The sequence below is a fragment of the Rhipicephalus sanguineus genome, unplaced genomic scaffold (assembly GCF_013339695.2).
Source record: "Rhipicephalus sanguineus isolate Rsan-2018 unplaced genomic scaffold, BIME_Rsan_1.4 Seq5352, whole genome shotgun sequence".
Classification (NCBI taxonomy): domain Eukaryota; kingdom Metazoa; phylum Arthropoda; class Arachnida; order Ixodida; family Ixodidae; genus Rhipicephalus; species Rhipicephalus sanguineus.
This window is the reverse complement of record NW_023615456.1, coordinates 14,936-42,683: the sequence shown is the minus strand read 5'-3', so window position 1 is coordinate 42,683 and position 27,748 is coordinate 14,936. Positions and strand designations below refer to the sequence as shown.

General features: G+C 47.0%; 1 protein-coding gene across 1 annotated transcript; it reads right to left on the bottom strand.

Annotated features, from left to right (window-relative positions):
- Window positions 1-386: 386 nt before the first annotated feature.
- Window positions 387-27,542, bottom strand: LOC125756715 (Down syndrome cell adhesion molecule-like protein 1; the record flags this gene model as incomplete). Its single annotated transcript, XM_049411623.1, has 5 exons — window positions 387-535; window positions 2,235-2,573; window positions 9,631-9,933; window positions 12,758-12,913; window positions 27,381-27,542. Coding segments are annotated over 5 exons (1,109 nt in total), but the record flags the coding sequence as incomplete, so codon positions are not given.
- Window positions 27,543-27,748: the final 206 nt, after the last annotated feature.

The following is a 27,748-nucleotide window of genomic DNA, read 5'->3' as shown; positions in this document are numbered from 1 at the left end:
TGACTACCTAGAGGTACTAGCGGGAAATAAAAGGTAGTCACGTAGACTCCTGCGTTGGGAGTAACGTAGACTCTCTGCTTGTGAAGAAGGGAGTCGTTGGTCTGAAGAACGAAGGGAGTCGTTTGACACCCCAAATTGTGAAGAAGGGAGTCGTTGGTCTGAAGAACGAAGGGAGTCGTTTGACACCCCAAAAGGTCATCATATGTGTAGCGAGGCGATTACCACCCAAAGGTAGTCAGTACAGACACCCTTTTTTTTAAGAGTGTACTTTGGTCCGTGGCCAAGTTGCAACGATTAGAAGCCCCCAAAATAACACATTCACGTTTAAGTAAAACTCACGCTTATTATTAACTCTGAGGTCTAATATTCTGGGGGACAAATCATTCTCACCCTGCTGGAGTCTTGAACCTGGATGTCGTAAACAGACCACGTGATCTGAGGCAGCGGCGTACCGGTGGCGGCGCATCGCAGTGACACGGTTCCTCCGGGCGTACCACGACGTCCTCGAAGTGCGATACCAGGACCGGTGGTTCAGCTGCACAAAAGGCAGGTAGCAGTATTTCAGTGTGCTTCACTTACGGCCAGTGCATCGTGAAGGTGCTGCCGGTCTCTCCTGCTGACAAAGGGCGCGTTAAGTTAGCGCGCTCCGAATTCCGGAGGGAACACGCTCGAATGCCGCTCGAGTGCATCGCCTTCGGAGCTGAGTTAACGGTGATTTCCGCCTACTGCTTTCGGGGACACGAAAGCGCCACATCGCGAATGTTATGTTTGCTTCCGAGGTAGGAACGAGTGGAGAAGGAGAACGCGCTTCGTCGGATCAGACAGTCGGGAACACGTCATTTCTTCTGAAAGCCGTAACAGGCGCGAGCTCTCGCGCACGCCCTCGTGCACCGGATCAGGGTTGGAGTGCGTAGAGCGCGTTCCGTAATCACGCACCGGAAGTCGCTTTTCAACCGTTAAGTTTACAAGAGCGCACTCCGCCGGCTAGAGCGCGCTCGAGCTCCTTAACTTAACGCGCCCAAAGACATCACGCACCCAAGACAAACACTGACAGATGTCTGTCCAGACTTCTATGGGTAGATAACACGCGGTGTCTGTATGGCGTCACAGTAATTAATAATGCTGCTGTTCTGCGGCCATTAGTAGACGCCGCTATTTCAAGCATGATAGTTCATTGAATAAGTTGCTGCGTGTGTCATGTACAACGTACGCCAAACACTAGAGTATGGCTCTCGTTAAGCCTACCTTGTAGCTTACTTTATATCTCATTTTCTCTAATTGAAATTTCGTCCGCGTCCCTGAAAAACTCGAAAAATGTTCTTCCTCAAAGCAGCTCGTAAGCGTTCCTGTATTTGTGCGTGCATAGTGACCTCAAATACTTTCATTATTTTCCTTTTCTTTTTCTGTAAATGAATGGCGAGTTCACGATTTTGTGACAGCCAGCTTTACGTAGCCTACATTTACATGAAAAAAGGATGGCTTACCTCACACACCTCTACATACCACTGAACTAATTGCTAAAATAGTATCATAATTGCTTCTACCCTGAGGCCAAGTGTTAGAGGCCCGTGTACTATGCGATGTCAGTGCACGGTAAAGCACACCAAATAATCCTATCGTGGTATTGGCACGTTAAACCCCGGAAATTATTATTATTATTATTCGATTATACACAATGTTTCAGTATATACTTACTCCAACGTTCATCAGCTCTACCGCGCATTGCTCATTATTCTGTGTTTAAGAATAAATGTTCAGTGCAAAACAAGACGGACCACAAAGAATAGAAGAGACAAGCACTGGCGCTTAACTTTTATTCCTAAATGCTATGTACCAACTAGGCCCAACAAATGTTTGACTGAAGTTCATTATTCTGTGGCTTAGCTTTACGTGCTGTGCTGTATTGTTTGCGTTTGCCCATTTGTATTGCTTTAAGTGTTTATATTTAATTTGTACATGTTACACAATGCCCTTCCTCAAGGGCCCTTTACAGGCCTGCAGTGTTTCTGTAAATGAATAAATACCAGGACCGGTATGGCGTAAATAAATAAACAAATAAATAAATAAATATTGCGAAGAACGCACCAGACCGTATGGGCACTGACGCGTCATGCGCAGTGTCATTCGAAATCTGGCAGCAATTACCGTATCCCCGGAAGTCATTGCGCGCGATTAACGCGACATTGAACGCGCGACAAGCGATGAACTTCGATATACACAGCGTTGACAGGAACGGGCGGACGCTCGCGTACACCTGACGTGGACGAAGGCCTGCGCCTGCGCCGAGTCTCGCTCGTTCTCCGCGTGGCACTGGTAGACGCCGGAGTCGTCGCTCTGCGCCGCCTGTATCCGCAGCATGTACTGGTTCAGCATGAGCACTCGTCGCGACGACACCTGGCCACCTCGGCTGCCGGAGACCGAGGCCTTGACGGCTGACGGACCCGTGATGGCGCGGCCATCTTTGAACCACGTGACAGAGCGCACGGGAAAGCCGGACACGCTGCAGTTGAGCGTCAGGGTGTCCCCGGAGCGCACCTCCCTCGTTCGGGTCCACATGTCCACCTCCAAAGGCTCTGCAGTAATGGGAGGTTCATGCAAAAGTTATGAGGAGGGTTAAGATAAACAAGCATGTTTTAAATGTAATGACGAAGAGCATCACTGAGGCTCGAGGCGCTCGCTGGGCCGAGCACGAGGAAGAGGAAGACGAGGAAGATTGGAACAGCTGGCCCGGGAACGGGCCAATCCCCCGGTGTGGGTGTGAGCCAAATGCAAGGAACAAGCAAGCAAGCAAGCAAACGGGCGCTATCTCGCTCATGACAATACCTAGATTCTTGTGGTGAACGACGTGACAATAAACTAAGTAAGACCCGAGGAAGAAAGCAGAAAAAAAAAACGCGGCGCTGAGCCGTTAGGAAAAAGAATTACCAGCCATCTCAACAATTCATTCTTTCTCTGTAGAGCAGAAAAAGAGAAAGAGAAAATGCAAATCAAAAGTACGGAGTCAACCGAGAATGCACCTAGCTTGCTATTTACATTGCACCAGCCTTGTTGCGTTTGCACTGGGAATTGGAGAAGGTAAGGCTGAACAAGTGAGGCGCATGTATAGTTGCATTCAACATACAATCACAGACTGTCAAATAGATAGATCGGTTGTCTCGTGAAAGTGGAGTAGTGCTCTCATGGCCCGCCGCGCAGATGACAGTCGAGGCCATAGCTGAGGGTATTTGCTGCTTCAGGAAACTATCTATCGTCCAGTAGGTTGAAAGCGGCATGCAGTGTCTGTCTGTCATTGCCAGAAAGAAGGCAGTATATGTAGCCTAATGATGTTCTGTGACCTTGTAATCCTAAACCCTGCCCGAGGCACGAAGAGCGCGATGCATGAAAGCGAAATAGGAACAGCACGATTTTTACACGGGGACACAAAAAACGACGCGTACAAGCGCTGACTTTCAACAGAACTTTTATTTGCAAACGAAAGGCAAATATATACGGGAAAATTCTCCCCGTGTAAAAATCGCGCTGTTCCTATGTTGTTATGCAAAACCAACTAGCCCAAAGTTTCATTATGCTAAGTATGAGAGTGGCTTCGTAAGTGCATTATTTATTTATTTATTTATTTATTTATTTATTTATTTATTTATTTATTTATTTATTTATTTATTTATTTATTTATTTATTTCAACATACTGCAGCCCCGCAGGGCTATCGCAGGAGTGGGCAAATGCATACATACATAAATATATACATAGCAGAGCATAACAAGTGCGCTGAACATCAATGGTTAGTAATATACAATAAGGTGGTAATAACAGAAGTTCTGAAGAAATCATTTACACGCTAGCGTAACGTGATGTCAATTGAGCCAATAGTTTGCTTTTTTTTTACATCACTCTCCATATAGTAACATGTGATGTTGTATGTTATTATGGCATAATGACATTTAAATTTAACGAAGGGTACTATGTAAGCACAGTGTTGGCAACAGGCTACGGAGCGCTATGGCTCTAAGCAAGCGTATTCACGTCGTTATGTCCGCTCTTGTGTGCCCTTGGTCACTTGTTGTCTGTCACTCATGCTAACCATAATACGTGTTTAAGCGGAACGTTTAGCTCGAGAGCTAACTATTCCGCAAGGAAAAAGATGTGTTTCAAAACAACAGCGGTTATATCTTACGTTTCTCAAATGGAACTATAGTCATCAAGAGCGACCAGACAGGTGGCTGATAGAATTATCTGTAGGTTTTTCATCTATTTAATAGAAAAATCAGAGGTAGCAAGTGTATTCCACTTCCCTTGGGCTAAAACGCCGCTTAGACCGTCTTTGTCGCTTGGTCGGTCGATTCATTGTGCTTAGATAAAGGACATACTAGCCCGTGTTCTACCTTCAGAGCGCTTAGAAGAGAATGCTTACGCGCGCATTTATGAAAGCGCCTACATGCGTTTTTGGGAGACCGAAAGCGAGACGAAAGGGGAAGGGGGAGCGCGCGCGCGCGCGCGCGTGTGTGTGTGTGTGTGTGTGTGTGTGTGTGTGTGTGTGTGTGTGTGTGTGTGTGTGTGTGTGTGTGTGTGTGTGTGTGTGTGTGCGTGTTCGTGTGTGTGTGTGTTAGCAGTTGATAACACATTACCTTTTACGTTACCATTAACACATTACCTTTTTATTTCTAAAATGTTCTGCTCTGTACTATCTGGCTTTCTCTGGAGGGGTTAAGATTTAATATTACCTCGGCTACTCTATTTCTATAGGTTCTGGAGCGCAAAAAAAGAAGGAAAAATACGAAGTGGTTACCCCAAAACAAAAATGAACAAGTAAAGAAAAACACGTATAGCAGACTCAAACAAATAAAGAAAATAACATGGCAATTGCAAGTTCGCGTGCAGGCGTTCACTGTGCAATAGAACGTTCACACGCATACATTTCTATCCAAGTTCTACCCACAGTATACAAACTGACACATCACTTCGTATATAGCTGCACATAGCCGCTCATCACAAGCGTCTTTCTAGTCCAGGGCCCACTAAGAAGTCTTTCAGGGAGATGTTTTTCGGGCAAAGGTCCAAGTAATTTTCGTAATGTGAGAGGGCGTTTGTCCGAGCTTGCTATTTTTTTCTGTCTCTTTTTTTTACCATTTGCGTACTTTACGCATTCCACAAGAATGTGACCAACATTATTGCTTGCTCAATAGGCGGCTTGGATCGAAATAAGTATACTTTAACAGCATCGCTACCTTAAATATTTAAACAAATATAAAGTCGATTAATTGCAATATCGATAACTATTTATAGAATTAGAGCTGAATACCCAGACTGTTTTTTTTAACTGTGCACGAGCAAACCAGCAAAAGCCGACATAAATAATTGCCTCGCTGTCGTTACCATTCGTTAGGGAGCGTAATCAATTTCAGATCTTTCGCTAATACCGTCGTTGTACTGCGAAATGCGAGGTTAAACATCTGAAACAATATATTTTCTACAACCTCCCCCCCCCCCCCCTAGTTCCTTGCTCGCGGGCACGCGCCCAGGAAAAAATAACGACAATGTTTTAGAGTTCGGGCGACTGTTCTCGATATTTTATTTGTCAAATTGCCTTCCATTTTTCTCTCTGTCCAACGGAAGCTGCCTCTCGAAGCTGCCATAGGGTTCTGGTTTATTTATCTACACCACTTCGCCCTCTCTCTCTCTCAGTAGAAGGTTCCTTCCATAGAGAACGCAGTCAGTTTTAGCTGCCGGCCCATTAATTACACGCACGACAAAATTAATTAAACCACTGCTTCTGCACTCCCCGCTCAGCGGCAGCCGCTGCACCAACCCCTATCATCGATTTTCTGTCCAGACCCATCGACTTCGATGCAATTTGCAAATGGCCCAGTTTCGCAGTCGTCTCCTCCTGGAGTGCCTCTCGTTTCCTTTATCTCTCCCCCTCTTCACTTTGTCAGCTCTATCCTTCTCGTCCAGTACTGCAAATGGATAGCGTTATCTAATGTCCTGCGCTCGGCAGTTCCTTTTCTTTTTTTTTCTTCTTTTTTTGTGTGCAATAGAAAACCGATGCTTACAGCCTTGACTATATAACTTATCGTTTCGAATCTACCTCTTTATTTAAATGTGACGTTTCTCTCTCTCCTCCACACCTCCATCCCTATCTATCTTCTCTTCTAAACAAGGTTTTGTGTATGAAGCACTCTTTCAACACAAGAAACACTTTCGGATCATTCAAATCAGCATGTGATGTTTGTTTTGAATTATTTATTGCTAGAACGTGGGCAACTGCACGCGCTGTCCGACCACACAGAACTCAACTTCCAAATGTGAATACGGATTCATGATAAAAGACGGTAGGCATGCAAACACGGACGCAAGGGACGCCTGTACGGACGCCTGTGCAACACAAACTGTAGCTACGTGAACAGCGCGGGAGAGACACAAGGACAAGGAAGTGACGAGGACTAGGGCTGACTTCTCAACTAAAATTCATTAACAAGATGCAAGAAAAACGAAGACAAGATATCACACGTGATCGCAGCTCGTTGCTAAGCGCATGAACACGGAAAGAAGCGGGAACCGAGCTCTGTTCACGTAGCTATGGAATACCATTTCCAAAAACTTAAATAGAGCGCAACCACACGACACATTCACACGCATACACACACACAACCAGGCATCAACCACGTACAGCGCTCACTTCCAATTGATTTATTCATCGCACGAAGGCTTGAATATATACATGTGGCACATGCGCGCATTAGCATCAGATAAAGCCAACACGCACACTAACAAGACACACACTTTCTTCCTGCTCCTTCCATGTCGCAGTCTATATCTGATGAACTGAATTTCACTGGGAAACAAAGATAGCGACGGGGTGCTTACACAGCGGTCCTTGTCTTTTTCTATGCAAAAAGGTTGTAACACAGAATCACGAGGAAGATCGCACGTGAAGTGTTAGAGGCTTTTTGGTTGTTTGATGCCTGGGTGTGTGGGTCGGTGTGTGTGTGTGTGTGAATATGTCGTGTGGCTGCGCTCTAATTAAGTTTTTGGAAATGATCTACCAACTGACCCAACAAGTTTTTTTATGGAATACCAACTAGCTCGGTCACACACTTTACAACACAAACGCCCACTAACAACTAGCCACAAGTTGTTGGTCGGCGTCTGTGTTGTACAGGTTTCTCTCTTGTGTCCGTGTTTCCAAGACTATACTGTCTTTTAACAAGAAGCCCTGCTAACTAGCTCAGCTTTCTGTCATTCTAAGCGAATAGGGCACAGGAAATCAACTGTAGTTGTAAGTTCATGTATGTTAAGCGATTAATACGAGCAGGACATCGGCTCACTTGCGGCAGCCAACAAGTGCAGGATACGGCACGTCGGCAACGTTACAAGTGCCGTTCCCATGTCCAGTCCTTTGTCAATTGGGACTTAGGGCTAAGTACACGTGATGCCGTTGTGACTGAAGCACTCAGAGCTCAGCGCTTCCCCTAAGTCAGATCACTGCGCCATTTTACTTGGTAGCCCGAGTATTGACACGGCAAGCCGTCTATCTTGTCACTCACGGCCCGCAACAGACTATTTCCTGCAGTTTTCAGGCAACAGTAATAATACTAAAGAAAATTCATGGAAAAATCAGTCGTAAAGTCCCGGGATCCAAGAATATAAGGCTGGAGTTGCAAAGATGATAACCAAAGCTCCATATAAATGCGCTGGACAATAAAAACAAGACAAAAAGGCAGACGAAACCTTACTCAACACAATATACAGAGCGCCGAGAAGCATGCGCGTAACGAGTTCTGAATACATACACTGAATACGTAAACCTCAAGATAAATGGCCATACTTATTCAAGATAAATGGCCATAATGGTACAGAAAATAAACCGTTGAAATAATACACGTACAGCTACATACCTCTATAGACCAGGCTCCATCTCATAAGGCACGCAAATAGAAGTATGATAGGCATGTTATCCCGCCATTGTGCATAAATACATGTCAATTTAGGTGCATATAAATGAAGAGCATAAATACGAATAATGCATTTACGTAACGGACTCAATATGTCATTAGTACCGGCTTCGCTTTGATGCTTCGACTATGAGCATTACGAACAGTTTCCGTTTGATCGTTCATTCACCGAAGCAGGGGTGGACACAGTTGCATCAGATATTGCCCTCATCAAATCATCTGCCTCTCCAATAAGGCCACAGTGATAAGAGTACATTCCCTTCCAATTTATGGCCATCTCCGTTGCGTTCGTTTTGATCATGTCTGTGACCTAAACAAAGACGAAGTTTGTTTTAACGAAGTTACCGCTATCGCATCTACGCCGCAGTATAACTGGGAATACTTCACGTGTTGAAGCACCAAGGAAAACTAGCGAAATCTTTTTGAGAATGTTCGCTACACAGGCGTGAATCCAACAGATACGTGAAAAGCATTCGTCTGACAAAGCAGTGACTCGAGCTTTGCCAGACTTATTGCAGAGATTTATGACAAGTCTTTGTTTAGCAGGGAGCTTTAAGAAAAACTCACATGGTCCCTTATGCATTCACCTAAGATGACTCGAAGGCGAAAGCCATCTTCTTTTTTTTTTTTTAGTCGATGTATTGGTCCTGCTCTGCCACCCTCCGAAAGCTTTTTGCACCTAACGTGGCTTTGCACTGCCTTCAGGATCGGAGGCACTTCACCTGGTTCTGCACCGCCTCCGTGACCGGCCCACCTTTGACCAAGCTACGATGTCACCTGATGACGTCATTATGTGACTTCACATGTTTTGGCGATCTGTGGCTCGTGACGTCATATGGTGACGTCATCACTTGATGATGATTTCTCGCTTCCCTTGTCCCCGACGCCGCTGGACGTCGACGCGTGGGTGCCGACTCCGAAGGTCAAATTTCGCATTTGATGAGGCATATAAGGCTCTCCCCTTAATAATGGCAACGATACCCGCAATAGGATTGCCTCTAAATTGCAGTGGACGCATTTTAGTGGAACAAAAGAAAACACTTGTGTGCTTCGATTTTCCTGCACCTGAAAGAACTCCGTATGTTCACAATTCATCCAAAAGCTATCACTACAGCGCCTCTTAATGTCCGATAACTTCTTTGGGACTTTTAGCTCTATCGTTCCACCTTCATAACTTAAGTGTAGACCATAATAAGTTGCATTCATCGCTTGGTCTTCCTACGGCTTGAAATTCTAGCACCCCATGTTCGCAATACCGCCCCGTCAACCTCATAAGAGCACTGCCATACCATAACTACGTCTGCCATCGGCGACACTTTACATGTGTGTCATCACTACGTACGTACGTATGTCACCACTACTTTTCAACGTCGCTATAGTCAGATACAACTTTTGAAGTCCACGGCATTTGCTCCTCAAAGGCGGATGTAAACAAGCCTGCACCAATGGGCGCGAACTCCGGACTGACGTCATGAGCGGGGCGGCCGATGACCCCGCTATCGGAGAACACTGCCGCAAGCATGAGCGGGAGTATTTCTTTAGTCGCGGAGGCGATCGGCTGCCACGATTCGGTCATCTGGGCGGGGCCACTCCAGACTTCTTAGGTTGTGTGCGACTATACATAAGTCATCGTATACTGACGCCATTACGCAGTCTGCTACACATACGACGCTACTCACCTGTGACGAGCACCTGAATCTCGTTCTTATCTTCGACTCCAGCCCCGTTGCTCACGACGCACACGTACGTGGCGCTGTCCTGGACCGAGGCCCGTCGAAAGACCAGAGTGCCACCGACGAACACGATGCCGGTCTCCCCGAGGGGCAGCAGCGGCCGGAGGTGTGTCCCGTGCTGGCGGTACCAGCGGTACGAAGGCTGCGGGTGTCCCTGGGCCTCGCACGGAACAAAGAGTGTGGAACCGTGTGGACCTTCCACCTGGCGGCTCGAGTGAATCACCTTTGCTGGTATGCTCGAGTGGGGCTCTGAAGAAAGGAATTGTGGTCGCGATAAAATAGTGTGACCAGTAGCGAGCTAGTGAACATAGGTCTGTAGTGGTACTACAGACGTATGTGTGATTAAATGAATGAGCACTACGATGAGTGAACGAACGAATTATCGAATGCACCGAAGAACATGGAAGGATGAGGACAGGAACAAAAAAAAAAGCACAAGAAAGTGAACGAAGAGGCTCATCACCACCGAAGGCGTACAATAGCTGCTTGCCTATCAGGGCTCTTCAGGAGGCTGTGCATAGCAAGGTTGGAAAGAAATAAAGGGGGAGTACAAAGAAAAGAAAAGCTCGCAAGCGCTGAAATCAGAAGCAGAACTACAAGAATAAGTATCTCATGACAGCAGGAACAGAAAATAGGAGAAAGAGGGATACAAAGTCTGCCAATCGTGTGAAACCGAGAAAAGTAAAGAAAATTAAAAAAAAGGCTAGGCCTGCGCTGAAACCGCAGCACAGTCGAAGCGAAATCTGGAAGAGCGGTGTTTCTAGAGCCCGCTGTAAGCTCTCTTGTGGCTACTAATACAAGTACACTAGCAAGGTACCCACTACGCCATAAATCACAATTTTTGTGAAGTTGGGAAGCACCTACTAAGCCATTATTCGTCATTCTGCGGAGAAGCGAGGCACCAGCTACACGTCTGTAAGGCGTTATGTGCACTTTGCTGTCGCGACGACTGATGACGATGAAGAATTACGGCTCAGCCCTTTCTAATGGGTTGGAAGCTTTAAACGGCCCACCAGTTATGTAATTTGCATTGGCCGGGTGACGCCCGGTCGCTATTTCGCTCTCCCGCCATGCTGTATAACATACGTTGACGTGGGAGAGAGAGGGGGGGGGGGGCGAAGAACTTTATAGAGACCCCGAGGAAATGAATCATGCGCTTATGGGCTTCATTGGCAACCTATACAAGTGCACTTGCGAGGAAACCACTACGCCATAAATCATTGTAATTTGTAAGAAGTAGGGAAGCAGACACTATGCCATTTTTCGTCATTCTACGGAGAGCCGTTGTACGTGCTGAACGCATGTAAGGCATTATGCGCACTTTGTTGATGCTGTGCCTGATGACGATGAAGAATTATGGCGGAGCCCTTTGTAATGGGTTGGAAGCATTCAACAATCTACTCGTTGCGCAATTCGCATTGTGTGACGCCTGGTCACAGAATTCGCGTTGTGCGACGCTTGGTGCTTATTTTACTCTTCTACCACGCTATATTGCATATGTTAATGTGGTTCCTTCCCTAAATGAAGCCTGTATAGGACCTTCTTGCAGAGCAGTTTGAAGCACCAGCATGGCTCAGCATGCCATAGCCCCAGACACTTCCCCCAGTTCACCCGACTTCCGGTAATTTGGCCAAATTTCTTAACGACGTCCATTGTCTCTTGGACACCTTCTTTCGATGTACAACATACTGCCACGTCCATCGGCATACGCCAAAACCTTCACTTCGGCTTCTAGTAGCCTAAAACCGCGAATGTGACGTTAATAAACCGGCAATAAAAAAAAAAAAACCCAGCATGGCTCAGAGGTTGAATACTGGGCTCCCACGTAGAGGACCCAGGTTCGAACCTCGTTCCATCATGGAATTTTTTCTTATTTTCGTTTTTTTTTTCTTATTTCGAGCGATAGTGGTTACGGACACCGGCGGTGGCGGCGGCAGCGGACAACTACGGCGCCAAAAACGGCCGCTGAAATGATCTCATAACAGCTTTCGCTGTAAAAAATAAACAGTATAACGTATTGCGACTTCTAGTTCAAGCAGCGTAATCCGCCTTTTACGTTTTCCTCTCCTGTCCACTGTCACTTCGGTAGGGTTCTGGTAGGGACCGGGACAACCGGTATCGCCAGAAGGAAAGCCTAGGAGATCAAGAGATGTTTTCAACACTTTTCCGCCAAGGGAAGGGCGGATGCGCCGTGCCATCGTGAAAAAGGCGGATTGCGCTAATGTTGCTATGCCACACAAAGGCGTGCACATAGAGGGGGGAGAAGGGGGGTCCATCTCCTAGTCGACTAAGCGAGGCGCCAAGTGAGCCCATTATCTTTACTCCGTCGGACCTGTGCTATCATTTTTTTTTAATGCGCAAGGTTATGACCATACAGGTTTCTTATGTAACGGCGACTGAGGACCCCTGATGTTGCATTCCAAGAACAGTTCCCACCGTTATCCCCGTAAGGCCGAGTACCACGACCCGCCAAGGGTGTTCTAGTGGTTATGGTGCTCGAATGCTGATCCGCAGGTCCCGGGATCGAATCCCGGCCGCGGCAGACGCGTTTTCGGTGGAGACGAAAATGCTTGAGGCCCGTGTACTTGAATTTAGGTGCACGTTAAAGAACACCAGATGGTTAAAATTTCCGGAGCCCTCCACTTCGGCGTCTCTCATAGTCAAATCGGGGTTTTGGGACGTTAGACCCCAAAAATTGTTATAAAGCCTGGTACCAAAGGCAGGCCGTTGTGAGCAGCACGTCATTCCGCCATTTTCATGTTTACGTCCATTGCGAAGCTTGTCTGTCGGACTCGTCCAACGGGGAGAGCAGGGGGACGCTGCAGTACCGCCCCTCCCCCCCCCCCCACCCTTAAAGAACCCTATGAAGCTACAACTGGAGGTCGATTCTGTACCTCGTCATGCAGTTCTGTACTAACAGACGACCAAGCGTGCATTGGGACGGGAAATACACGGTAGGCCAAGCTAATCACGGTTCATCAGGGGCGACGCGCTCTGTACAATATAAACAGGGTGTTCCGCCGTCGTGATCAGGAGCATCGCACGAATTAATTAATGAACTACTAAGACGTACCTGTTATGACCAGTTTTCCGGCCGTGATGCTGCTGACCACAGCCCCGGTGAGTGTGTCCTTTGCATGGCACTGAAACGAATGGTGGCTATCCTCGGGACCCGCACGTCGCACGTGAAGCTCGCCCGTTCTGAAGGCCACGTACTTGGAGTTTTCATCTGCGTGACACACCAAGGTCCGCATGTAAGACAAGGATGTAAATATTTCCGATTGAGGCCTTTTCAGAATAAGCGCTGCTAAGTATCAAAGATAAATTCATATCAGATACTCTCATAGATACTCTTCGGGTATCTGGTATCTGCATCGCGATACTTTCGGCATGTAGGGCATCAGTATATGTGTTTCTGATACATCGTACGTAGTATCGCGTATTTTAATATATAAAGTATGCCTTTGCCGCAATGGAGTAAGACTCTATATCAATTTTGGGCAGCTTACGTTTAATGCATATCACATATTAACGTACTTGTTTTCTAATTAACAAACGCGAATGATTAATGCAGATAAGTTGGGGCAATGGCGAAAGCAATCATGAAAAACTTGGAATATGCTTGAGCTTCGCCTTCAAGAGCAGAACGCGATTGCGTAATAGGGGCCCGTGAGCATCGCCTTCTCAATCCCTAGCCTAGCTCCACTTCTCGGTAGACGCCTGAACCATGCCGCAAGGAAGCGAACGTCTGTGCGCGTGCATTGGCCCCTTCAAACTATCCTAGAATGCCTACTGCAAGTATACAGTTGCGAAATGCCCACTGCACCCTCATTATTCCTTTTTCGAATCGGCGAAGTAACCACTACACGTCGGTAAGGTGCCGCGCGCACATGCGCTACTGCCCACTCTGTTGATGCTGTTGCTGATAATGATGGTTAATTGTGCCTGAGCGCTTTGCAATGGGTGGGCCTTTAAAACGCCCACTCGTCGCTCAATTCACGTTTTGACGCTTTGTGCGAGTCTACGCTGCTGCCACTCAATATTACATGCATTAATAAGACTCCTCCCACTACAAGACATTCATATAGTGTTTTTTTTTTTCGAAGATGCTTCGAGCAATGGCGTGGCGCTGTGGTGGAACATCCTGCTTGTCACGCAGAAGGCCTGGGTTCGATTCTCAGTTGAACAGGAGAGATTTTTTTAGATATTTATTTTATTTGCGTCTTACTCGAATATTCGCTCACTACCAGGCTGTCGACATCGCCGCCGACGCCGGAATTGGTTTCCGCCTTGGTTTTCGCATTATATCTCAGGAACTCTTCCATATTTGATCGTGAAATTTTGCCTGCTCAATAAGAAAGCATTTGGCCTTCTTTTTTCGCGATTTGGACCCAGGAGTCCTTGTTACTATTTTGTATTTAGGCACAAAATTTATCCTGGGGTTGTAAAATTAAATGTACCTTTCCTGAGAAACTGAAAAGAGTATGACCGTGAAATCTGGCACGCTAATTCCACATGGTAGTGGTATTAACCCCGAGCTTTAAAAATGGGTTCCTACGTTTATCGCGATTAAGTCATTTTCTACAAAGGCTGCAAGTCACCTACAAAAAATGCAAACAGGACAGAAGTTCAGGAGAAGACGGAGGTCTGAAAAGATGAAAAATTCCGTAACAGAAGTGTCGCTTCATCCGACGTTTCGACAAGTGGACTTGCCTTTCGGGTTGAAGATAAGACCACTTGTCGAAACTTTGGCTTCAACACCCCCTGTTCAAGGATATTTCACCTATGCAAAAAAATGAAACAGTTATCGTTCGTCGCTCGTAACATGAGTCCTACTTCAAAGAAATATAAAGAACCTCCCTACTATGGTTTCCTTAATAGAGCAGGCAAATCAAAGAAAAAAAAATGTTGCCCTCACATGTCATGTGCAGTAAGAGAGACTTCCAATTAATATGTTTCTCCTAATTAAAACTCACACAGTTTTTCAAAGTTATAGGTTCAGGCTGTTTGGAATGAATTTAAGTATAATCTGATACAATTTCAGAGCAATTGGTCGGGTAGTTTTCCAGAAAATGTACATGAAGTTCTGGAAAGTTTCCAAAACCTGATCGTGAGTAAAACGCGCCTTTAGTTTGAAAAATGCACGCGGAAAGGGCTCCCAACATAAGCCAATGACTACGCTACAAAAGCAGCGGCAGGCAAATTTTGACGCTTTCACAGAGTACCTGCGTTCACCTTACGAAATCTTCCCGGCTTCATAGACTTCAGAGCAATGACAACACGACATGCTGTCGGAAGGCCAAAACAAAGTCTCGCATGTAAGTAGAGCGGTGGAGAACAGGGATCAACCGACCACATATAACGGAATTAGAACTTTTACCTCGCCAGGGGAGACTTTCCCTTTCCCCACAACAAGTTAAATAGAGCGCAGGCATGCACTCTCAGGTTATTGCAGACCGGCTCGTATGCCAGCCCGACCTTATTACACAACATTTGCATTGCCTGCTGTTGCAGGCAATGCAACGACTTCGCTAGCCTAGACCGCTCTGGCGTTGCCCCTCGTCACGAGGCACGAATAAATGAACCAGGACAAGTGACTATCTGCTATCAAAGTACGAAAGAAGGGCAAATGTTCGCGATCTATTAAGAGCTCCGATGAAGAGGCTCAACTGTGGGCTGTCCAGAGGGCAAACGATGCGGCGGTCGGGCTTGGCCTGACGGTCCCGACGTGGGAGCGGCCCGCTGCGCGCTTAGTCACGCACCTCAAGACTTTCAATAGAATTTTGCATCCATCCATCCATTCATCCATCCATCCATGTAAGTAGACTTTATTCTAAACTAGGGAGGCGTGCACTTGCGAGGGGAGGGGGGGGGGGATACATTAAGCTACTTGGTACCTGTCTATTGCTTCTTCTCACACTAACGACAACAATATAGATAGAGAGACGAGCATAACGGATGGAATCCGTTTGTTCTCGGCTCTGTGTTGCCGTTCTTATGTTTAGCGCAACCTAATCTTTCGAGGTATCTTAAGATACAAGTGGCAAGCGTCGTATCGGATATAGCTGTTCGGCTTATATCTTTTATCTGTATCTCAAATACTTATAGTGTCGGTATCTTGCACCGTATCTCGATACATTTGCAAAGTATCTTTGCCCAGTCTTGATCAGAGTTGAAGCAAGATGGTAGCTTGTGCGACATCACATGCGAGACAATGCAAGAAACAGGTTGCTGAATCATCTCTATAGTCGGTTACAACCAGAGAAAAAAAGCTCACAGGGTCTCTTATGCAAGATGAAGATGGCGTTCGCCTTCGCGTCGTCCTAACGACGCGAAGGCGAAAGCCATCATCTTTTTCTTCTCAGCCGATTTTTAGATTCTCCCCCGCCCCCCTCCGAAAATCTTTCTTCAGCTGACGTGGTTTTGCACTGCCTCCAGGATTGGAGGCGTTACAAGCTTTCTGCAATTCCCTTGTTTTTGCACAGCCTCCGTGATCGCCGTCCGAGCTTTCACTAAGCGGCCATGTCATATGGCGAAACCATCATGTGATGTTACATTATGTGACGTCATGTCGTCATCATGGTCACGTCACATTTTATGGCAACCTTTGACGCCATGATGACGTCATATGGCATCGCCATCGCGTGATGGTGACTTTTTACACCACTCCTTTCGACGCCGACGGCAAGAAATACCGAAGCCGACGGTCATTATTGGCACTGGGGGTGCCCCTGTCCTTAAAGGGACAGGGGCACCCCAAGTGCCAATAATTTTTGTGTCTGTACCCCAAAGGGTTACAGACACAAAAATTTTGGCCTCGCCTTTTTTTGTTGTTTTTTTTTCTGCAATGTGTTGCTGGGGGCCTGTTAGTCATAACACGGTGCATCGTTTGCTGCATCACGTGAGAGATAATTAATTACAGGCTCCTCATTACCGACCAGTGTCGGTTTCGATTTCAAAAACGACAAGCCTCCGTGTGCAACTATCACCACCTAGCTGGTGCAGCGCTCGATCACGTCAGCACACAGAACTGTGATGCACTTCCGCGCGGTTCGTTAGCAGCAGCCGAGAAGTAGGCTGCTGGAGGGAACGCGGCAAAAAAAACATGGCGGCGATGACGTCATCATAACTTGTTGCAGTGTGGTCACGTGAGAGAAGTAGCGTGTACCCAAGGGTCCCCTTTGAGGGTGTCAGTAGCGTGAGGATGTCGATCGCTCACGCAAACTTCAAAATTCATTTAAAATAAGTTCAGCGTTGGCGGTAACACGTTACAAGTAACGGCGTTACCGGTGACGCGTTACTTTTTTCAGTAACTTAGTAACGAACTCGTTACTAATACGGAACTGTAATAGGTAACGTACTTACGCTACCATTTTCCGGTAACGCGAGGTATGACGTTACTCGTTACTTTTATTGCGATAGCAATTATATGGACAGTATCGGCTGGATTTCGCCGTCGCCGTCGCCGTCGCCGCCGTCATGCACTGTATATGTATAAGTATGTATATATATGTAAAAGCCCCAAAGAAAAATAATTCAGAAAAATGCTTCCGAAGCGCGGAATCGGACGAGGGCCCTCTTGCTCCGCAGCGAGTGGCGCTATCCACTACGCCACGAAACGCAGATCTTCCACGTAGCTAACGGCGAGCGTTATATACACACCCTTTACCGCTGGACGGACTCAGAAACGGCAGGCGATAATAAGCGTTTCTTCATTACCAGTGAGATGGCGCAAGGAGCGCGACGGGTGCATTTAAAAGTCGTCGGCGAGCTCGCTCGCTTCTTCTTATATTTGCGCAGAGAGAACCTTGCCCTTCCGCTGTCTGCTTGCGCGGTCTTCTCGTGGTGGAGAAGAGGGATGTTTCGACCTTTCACCGTGATGTCCGCGCTCATGCTACGGAGCGTACGAAAGTCACTCGAGCTCAAGGAACGCCGCTAAACGAAAAAATCACAGCATATCCACGGAGTGAATGATGATGAGTGGGCGAAGCTGCGGAGGTTCATTGGTAAACCGTGAATCTTCCGTGAATTCTGCCCAGTACATCATCACCGACGTGAGATCGGGCGCGTTTATACTAAAGGTTCGATGAGTTATGACGACTTGCAGCTCACTTTAATTTTACATGTACGCTGTGAATTTTCGTTGTTTAGAAAACCATTGCTTTAGAAAACATCTGGCGCCTTTCGTTAAGCAGCTGGCGTCTTTTCATTTTGCTTTAGAAACATCTGGCGTTCTTTCGTTTCGCTTTCACAAAACATCTGGCGTCTTTCGTTGGTTTATTTCATCAATCAACGGCGTTTTGAACAAAATTTTTATTGTTTAATGACGCACAGGAGAAATCTCACCAGGCACTACCTTGGAGGTAAACAATGGCTGCTAATGGGAATGAGAGACAGAAGAAGTCGGCTTTTAGCTAACACTTACACTTCTACTTCTACTAACGTTTCCTACTGGAACATGCCAATGGCTGCTAATGGGGAATGAGAGACAGAAGAATTCGGCTTTTAGTTAACGCGCACGCTGCGAATTTTTTATTGTTCAACAACGCACAGGAAAAATCTCCCACCGGCACCACCTTGGAGGTCAAAGCGTAAGAATGGTTACGCACTACGACTACTACTACGACTACGAGGGACGAACGGGTGCCGCCTTAAGGAGCTTCGCCCCTAAAAACAGAAGATGAGCGCGAACTATCAAGTGTCACACGCTAGGGCTAGGTCGCTCCTCAGTTCCGCCTCTGCCAGCCCTGAACTTGTGGCGTTCGTTGACGCAGCACAGTATCCCGGCACAGCCAATTTCGTGGCTGTGGTCACTGACCTTCACGGTAAATTCCTCACAGCAGCATCTCTTCGAGATACCACGCCGGCCAGGGCAGAGCAGGCTGCTATAGCACTGGCCGTGGCGATTCCCATGCGCACGCGCATTTTCACTGATTCTCGGGCTGCTGCACGAGCGTTCATGACCGTATCAATCGGTGAGCAGGCGGCCCATATTCTTACCAAAAGACCAAATTGCAGAGAAATCGACGGCAACATCACCTGGTTTCCTGCCCACATGGGCAAGGATGTCCACCCTGTTATCCCCAATGCCAATGAGCTTGCCCATACCCGCGCACGCGAACTGTCCCACCGTGACGGGCAATCGGCATCTAATTTTGGGGATGGCATCCGGCAGCTTGATTCTCTCCTCACCTTTAATGAGATCTGCAAACATTATCAATTGGCCAGGCGTAGCTTTCCACTCCCGCACCCGCAACTCTCGAGGACCCAGTCAGTCACATTAAGAATGCTGCAAACGGGTACTTACCCGTCGCCTTTAGTGTACAGCAAATTTATCGACAGCATAAAGCCGCACTGCCCTCATTGCGATGAGAGACGATGCACGTTAGCCCACATGCTCTGGCAATGCACGGCGCTGCGCGATTGCGAGAATCTCAGCACAGAGGACGCCTGGAGGACGGCAATCACCAGCTCGGACCGGGAGGTCCAAATCCGGGCTGTCCAGAGGGCCCGCAATTTGGCGGAGGGGCTCACTCTTCCTGTCCCCACGTGGGCGCGGCCCGCAGCCGACCCTCCCTCTTGAGGGGAATCGGCTCCTCAGGACAATTTATAAATAAAGTTCATTGACTGACTGACTGACTGACAGCTCGACACTTGAAGCACGCTAGTTTCCTTCGCTGCTTCGGCCGCCTTTGCAACAGGAGCGCTGTTCAAACTGAGAGTATCCATTGGCGAGCCTCACTTCGTATAGCATTAGTTTCTTGCTATCGCATTCATTGCTTCGCCCTTGCGGCGAAACTGTGACTTTTTTATTCCAATGATCTCAAGAACGTTTCACAAGTTATTTTCGTCTTGTAGAAGCTACTTTTGCAGAGCTCTGCCCGATATTTGCGAAGTTAACCAACACGAAAGACGAGACGAAAGACATATTACATATAGGACCAATGCTGATGTCGCAAATGTCGCACCAGGTTGCCCAGACAAAAGCTGATGATATGATGATATATGGGGTTTAACGTCCCAAAACCACGATATGATTATGAGAGACGCCGTAGTGGAGGGCTCCGGAAATTTCGACCACCCGGGGTTCTTTAACGTGCACCTAAATCTAAGTACACGGGCCTCAAACATTTTCGCCTCCATCGAAAATGCAGCCGCCACGGCCGGGATTCGATCCCGCGACCTTCGGGTCAGCAGTCGAGCGCCATAACCACTAGACCACCGTGGCGGGGCCCCAGACAAAAGCTCTCTCCGAAGTTATTTCATTTTCATTTTGACTTCATTTATTAATACCCTCAAGGCCAAAGGCATGACAGAGGGGAGTGAGTAAAAAAAAAAAAACAAGTCAATGCAAACAAGAAACACAGCAAATGGTAAGTAAAAATACAAGTTCTTCGGCTCCTCTTTGTACAGTGTTAGCTAATGTTGTTTTGAACAGCTGATGGTATTAATGGCAGCGATGCATCCGGGAAGGCAGTTCCAATCCTGTGATGTGCGCGGAATAAAACTATAATAACAGTGGTCAGTATGACAGGAAATGATACCAACTTTGCTGGAGTGATTAATGCGAACGGAGTGATTTGTGGGAGTGATCAATTTCGTCGCAGCGATGGACTGCTGTCAGCCCGCCAAGCGTTGACAAAGCGACCACACGCGGGGTACTTTGTTGCGCGGGAAAAATTGCAATGTGGAGCGAATTCCCGAAATTTCCTAAATGGATCTACTATATTTTCGGCTACCTTGCTGTGGAGGTTCGAGTTGTCGTTGATCGTCGATGAATCGAAGCGAAATGCGGTCCTCGTAACTGTCAAAAGCGAGCTCTCGAGATTTTCTTCGCTTTCGGAGATCAAGACTCCCTGAGCTGCGGCACAACGATGACTTCTTCGGAAGTGCGTTCTCAACAACATTGCCAACTGCAGATGAACGACTGTCTTGGTACCTTTGGTACCTATTACATCGCGCTGAGTGGGTTCAAGGAAAACCCACGCGTCCACCAGCTCTTTCTGAAAGTGAATAGAGGAGTGCCACATAGCCTGTCCGTCGAGCGCCTATTTAGCGTAGGTGCGGACGTATTCACGAAGAAACGAGGCAAGCTGTCCGATGACGGCTTTGACATACAACTGCTTCTTATATTCAGAAAGTTGCAATTACATTAGGAAGTTGTTCGTTCAATACTTTGGCACTGCTTATAAACTTCGTTTCTAAAATTAGTCTTACGTCTTGCTATCTGCAGCTGCGATTAGCTTTCTGGCTATTGAATTCCTGAGGAAGCGAGGCTGACCCTGAACAGCTTCACATACACGCTCGCAATTTCTGCGGTAATTATGCAGGTTACATAGAAAAAAAAATTGCGCGCAAATACGTTTTCCTGGATTTATACCATTTAAGCATTTTTATTGCTACAAATTTGCGCATTAATATTGTTAGCAGAAGCACGCCCGTTATAATTACTGCAAATTTGTTCAGTGATGTTTTCTTTACGGGTAGCGCTGATGGTGACATCGCTAGTCTTATTTAATGTCACATCGATAAAAATGGCCTTACCATATTCCACAGAGTTAAAAGCAACCTAATATAACTGTACAGGTATCTTCAGGCCACTATATACCATGACCAGGATTTGGGGACATATGCACGTAGCGACATCTCTCGTCGGCGATTGCGGTGGCCTGCCGTAACTGAATGGGAAATCGACGAAAAAAATAATATCTGACGAAAAAAGTTATTTATCAAAAACGACTCCCGGTTCTATATGCTAGAGATTTATTTGAACATTATGTTAATATTACAGTGTCGCACTACAAACCGCGTGGCTTGCTAGACTGTTTAAATTTTTACAGTGGGGCTCCATATGTTTCTTATGGGCGCTGTTAAATTGTCCTGGGAAGCCACACACTTTGTAGTGCGACACTGCAATTTTACCAAAACCTTCCAGTAGGTATCTACTGTGTAGAACCCCGAGTCGTTTTTGATAGCTTGCTGTTTTCAAGAGATATGATTTTTCCCCCATTTCCCATTCAGTTATGGCAGGACGCCGTTGCTACCGCCGAGAGATGGCGCCAAGCACAAATGTCCCCACATCCTGGGAATGAGTATTGCCAGGAACGGCATATTTGTGCAAATTATTCTTGTTAAATCAGTACTTTGGGCTTTACCAAATTTTTATTGTGGGTATCCTGCAGCGAAGATCCAATGATTAAAATTTCTCATGACGGAGTAACGGCAGAAGTAACGTCCGTTACTTTTTTTCGGTAACGGTAACGCGTTAACTTTTTTATTGGTAAGGCATGGCGGTAACGCGTTCCCTTTTTTGTTAGCGTAACGAGTAACGTATTTAGTTACATTTTTTCGGTAACGTATACAACACTGAAAATAACTTCCAAGCTATATTGTTGGTATTTTGCAGTTGATATACTCATGTTCACCGGAATCGATCCCGCAGGCTATCTCGGCCGCGAAATATTGTGTCTGTACCCTTTTAATCACGGTAACACGCTGAGTGGCACAAGCTAGCTTTCATTGCAAGGGCAAGTACTTTTGTCCTGTTAATGCAAGTGCCAGGTGCACCAGCATAAGAAAGCTGGTCTTTTACAACTAAAGTATGCACTTTCGCTGAGTATTGATTTCATAATATCTGTTCAAATTTGTTGGGACGTTAATGTTTTCATTCTAAAACCAGCGGCACGATGGTACATCTGTATGGCGAAATTCGGCTATCTAAGCCCGTATAAGTGATTGGCGTTACAAATCAGCGTGACTAGCGATGGTGGTAAAAGTACTCTATATTGTTAACAACTTTTTCTAAACACAGCTACGTTCCACTCATTGTTCACCAGTGCGATGGCTTAAGGCTCTCCCGTAGTAGAGTGCATAGTACTCCGAATCGTTTACCAGTGGTTCTAAACACAACCTTCCATCCCTCTCTTTACTTAGAGATGGCTGGTAATTATTAAAACATACAGCTCTCTTATAGAACAGTGCCAAGTACTCCGTTCGCCTCTTATTTTAAACAAGCACCGATATGAATTCATTCCTGGGACTGGTATAGTTGTGGGTGCAGCTCGTATTTAGCTTATTGGTACTTGGATGTGGGCGCGAAAAGACAAGGACGAAGGGAAGAAGACACACACACTGGCGCTTCTTCCCTTCGTCCTTGTCTTTTCGCGCCCACATCCAAGTACCATGACAGACCAACAAGCCCGCATCGCTACCCTTGTAGCTTATTATAACCTATTTATTCTTTGTGTGTAACCCAGCACTGGGGTGCTATGCAGGATGGCCCCAGCTCCTCGGGAACACAAGTTTGCTCCGAGCTCGCACTACGGCGGCCATGATGAGAAGCGGAACTCGCGACAGCAGCGTTGACAAAAACGGCTACAAGAACGAACATGGCGTCACAAACGCATGAGCGGCATTTGCGGCGGTTTTCAACGCAACACCGCGTGCGAACGTGTCAGCGCTACCACTTAGTCAACATTTCAACAGTGCAGCAACGCCAGCGTGATTGCTGCGGTATCTTTTTGCCAACTGAACATCGCGCCTCCCACGGGCCGTGTTCGGGGGCGTCTGTCCTCTTTCAGGCAAGTTCTTTCGTTCCACCTGCAGCATGGAAATTCCCACTCTCGAATGCAACAAGGGCGCACATGCAGCACTCTCGTGCAGCTCGTTTCGCATCTATCGAATATTACAGATAAGTAAATGGACAAGTTACTGCTACTTACATTACAGGCATGGAAGGTTTTTCTGCAGTAACAAATCGGTAGAAACAATGTCTCCACAAGCAAGAAATAGCAACATTTCTCGCCGCAAATGCCACCAGGGGCGCTTGCTTCATGGCTGTGAGTGGTGCCTCGTGAGCGAGGTGAAATTGAATGCAAGATATCGTAGCCACGTCATGATATAACCTTTAGTTCTTCGTGCGTGTGTGCATAGTCCGTGCAATGAAGCTCATAGATTATTCTTGCCGATCACTGGCACTGCGGCGTGAACACTGCTCCTTGGCAAGAGCAAACGCGGTGATCTTCACCGCGGTCGTCTGTCAATCAAGCTGATTGACGCGCGAACTCGGGTACAAACTCGCTGATACTGAAAAGGTCCCAGTTCAACTCGTGACTGTCATAGTGCCAATGTGCCTTTCAAGCGTTTCATGCGGAGGACGCTAAGCAGCAGCTTCTTTGCATATAAAATAATCTGGTCAGCTTGCACTACTTGTGCAAGGCTGCAGCCATCGGAGGAGCTTGTGATCATCTGCCTTCTTCCAGGTATTTACTTGGCCCATCTACTCAGTATGCTCGGTCTCCATCGAAGTGAAGACCATGTCAGTTCGGTCTCAATTTTGACGCTGTTAATTAGCTAATTCTTAATAAACATGATACCGAACATTTCTGCCCTATTTGGTAATGCTTAGTCAACACGACATTAATTACTCAGGATCAATTGGCAAGGTCTTAATTAGTATGGAGCCAATTAGCGCGATCCTGAGCAGTATGAAATTAGTGAGGAATGCCCTAATTAGCTTTGTTTAATTAGCGCGCCCCTAATTAGCGTAGTGTTAGCACGATCTTAATTAGCTTGGTCATGGCTTTGCATGGCTTCATTAGCACTGTGTTATTAAGATGTGACTTAATTAGCTCGGTCATAGCATGTCCTGACCTAATTAGCCAGGTATATCACCCAGCCAATTAGCTAATCAGCCTGGCGCACGTGCTCGGGGAGCGAGCAGACGATGTAGAAGAGGACGAAGAGAGCGCGCAGCGGCCGAGCAACACGCTAGAATATACAGGCTGACCATGATGTCTCTTAACTGCTAGCTGAGATTGTCGCTTAACTGCTAGCTGAGATTGGCTAGTGTAGGCTGACCGTTTGCTAAAGTCGGCTACGGTATGTTCCTGCTGGCTAACCGCTCATAACGATGTCGTCAATTAATACACGTGGACTGGTATGTCTTTGCAACGCTCCAACAAATGGTTCGGGCACTACGACAATTCGTTTTTGGGAAACACGCCGACAATGTCGGCTTTTGCACGACAATTTTGGGACATATGCACGTAGCGCCATCTCTGGTCGATGACAGCGTTGGCCTGCCGTAACTGAATGGGCAATAGGCTAAAAAAGAGTCATATCTGACGAAAGAAGCTGGTTATCAAATACGACTCTCGGTTCTATACAGGAGAGACTTATTTGAATATTCTGGTAAAATTACAGTATCTCACTACAAATCGCGTGGCTTCCCAGAGTGTTTAGTTTTTAACCCCATGCGTCTCTAGTGGGCGGTGTTCAACTATCCTGCGAAGCCACACGCTTTGTAGTGCAGTACTGCAATATTGCCGAAATGCTCCAGTAGGGCTCTGCTGTATAGAACCCGGAATGGTTTTTGATAACCAGCTTTTTTCGAGAGATGTGATATTTTTTCGCATATTTCCCATTCAGTTATGGCAGGACACCGTTGCTGCCGCCGAGAGATGGCGCTACGTAGAGATGTCCCTAAATCCTGGGATTGCCTGAAGCGCTGTGTGGTAGTGTATGCATGAGCAGAAGTGTAGGTTACGCAACTGCTGGAGAGCGCATACCATACCGTTTCTCTCATCAAATGACGACGCTTTCCATGAACACCTATCGAGTTCTAGTGAATATGAGCTTGTTGATGCCATGTTTTCGCGGGATTCATCATACGCTATGTCCTGGTTTATGTTAGCTACTTCAGCCACCACAAAGCTTTAATCATGATCATTGCCGTTAGTCGTCGGGATGGAGATGTCCAACTAGAATCAACGTAGGTGCGTCCACATTAAAAGGTGCTATATCCGTCAAACACGAACAGATATTGCGCAAGTGCTCATTTATCAATGTACAACAAACAGTTAACTACTCCTGTGAAGACACGTTTCACTATCGTGTTATACCGGCTCCTTTGACGGAGGGATCAACCATGTTTTTTTTTTATAATTATTCCCTACAATTAGAGATAACATTTGTTGGTATGTTAGTGGAAGAACACCCATTAGGTCTATGCGTTATTTTTAATGCGAAAGCGTTACTTGTATTAACGTGTTAACCCGCCGTCATAAGAAAGTCGTGGAAGGAAAACGGCACACAAGTTGCGTCATCTTCATCTTTTTATTGCGATAGCAATTATATGGACAGTCTCGGCTGGAAAATGTCCGCGCCCCTCGCCATCATGCACCGTATATGTATAAGTATGTATATATATAAAAGCCCCAAAGAAAGATAATTCAAAAAATGCTTCCGAAGCGCGGAATCGAACCAGGGACCTCTTGCTCCGCAGCGCATTGCGCTAGCCACTACGCCACGGAAAGCAGGTCCTCCGCATAGCTAACGGCGAGCGTTATATACACACCCTTTGCCGCTGGACGGACTCAGAGATGGCCGACGCTCATAAGCGTTTCTTCATTACCAGCGAGATGGCGCTAGGAGCGCGGCGAGCGCATTTAAAAGTCGTCGGCGAGCTCGCTCGCTTCTTCTTATACTTGCGCAAGGAGAACCTTGGCCTTCCGCTGTCTGCTCGCGCGGTTTTCTCGTGGTGAGGGCGAGAGGGATGTTTCAAGCTTTAAACCGTGATGTCCGCGCTCATGTTACGGAGCGCCGCTAAACGACGCCGCTAAACGAACAAACAGAAGATGAGCGCGAACTATCAAGTGTCACAGCTCGACACTTGAAGCACGCTAGTTTCCTTCGCTGCTTCGGCCGCCTTTGTAACAGGAGCGCTGTTCAAACTGAGAGTATCCATTGGCGAGCCTCACTTCGTATAGCATTAGTTTCTTGCTATCGCATTCATTGCTTCGCCCTTGCGGCGAAACTGTGATTTTTTTCTTTTCAGTCGATTACATGTATCCTTCCTCCACCACCCCAAAAAGCTTCCTGCACCTCATATGCTTTTGCACTGCCTCCGTGATCCGCCTAACTTCGACCAAGCGACGATGTCGTGCGATTACGTCACCACATGACGTCATGATGACGTAACAATGAGGTCACATACTTCGGTCACCCATGACGTCATGAAGACGACCAATGATGACCTAATGATATGATGCCATCGCTCGGGCAAGGTCCCATGGGCTTTTGGCGACGCATTGCGAGACGGGTGCGAGTACTTGTGAGACCTTACGGTCTCGCAAGCTCTCGTGCAGGTCTCAAACGGGAAGGCCAACAGCACTTCTGAAAAGGGGCCGCGGTGATTATTCGGGGTGCTATTGCGGAGACTGCCAAATTCTACCATGTTGTCAAATTCGCCCATTGGTCAACTCTGATAGGCCCAGATTGTTGCTACGGCCTCGCTGGATTGGTTTAAAATGCGGCCACTAAGAAATGTCGGCACATGGCGGAATTCGACGGTGCCTAAAATAGCACGCTCAGACCTCTGCGTCAACGCGCGCTCTGTAGCCGAGCGAGGCCGAGCGCGCTAACCACCACCATTCGCGCAAGAGGCGACATTGATGAACAGCAGTGCACGTGGTTGAACTCTGCCTGGCGCCTTATTGCTCGGATGGGCTGCAAGGGATGCAACTTGCCATCTATGCTCTCCGCAGCCTCTTCCTTTCTGCCTTTGGCGCTGTCGCGCGTGCACGCGCTTCAGGTACGACACACACGGACAATGAATGCTCTTGCACTTGAACATAATAACAATTGCTCAGATCTCGCCCCATAGTTACCTTGAACTAAGGCGGGTTGATACTTGCCTGGAATAGCTTGCACGGAGATGATGAAACCATCGCTGCGTGTCCATGACGTCACGATGACGTATTCCTTGACGTATTTGGGAACGTGACACCTCAGCACTCCGGTGTTCATGTGGATGACGAAATCATCGTAGACCCGTATTTCATATTTCTGCTGCACCACTGCGAGAAAGGAAGGAATATATTAAGAAGGGTTTTCATATTGGTCAATATTATTCACATTATTAAGGCGAAAGCCTTAGGTGGCACGCGAAGCCAACGGGAGTCGCGTCCGCGACTCCCGTTGGCGGCGTCAGCACGCGTGATGCAGAAAATTATCACGTGATGGCGTCACCACGACGTCACAGATCGCCAAAATTTGTGACGTC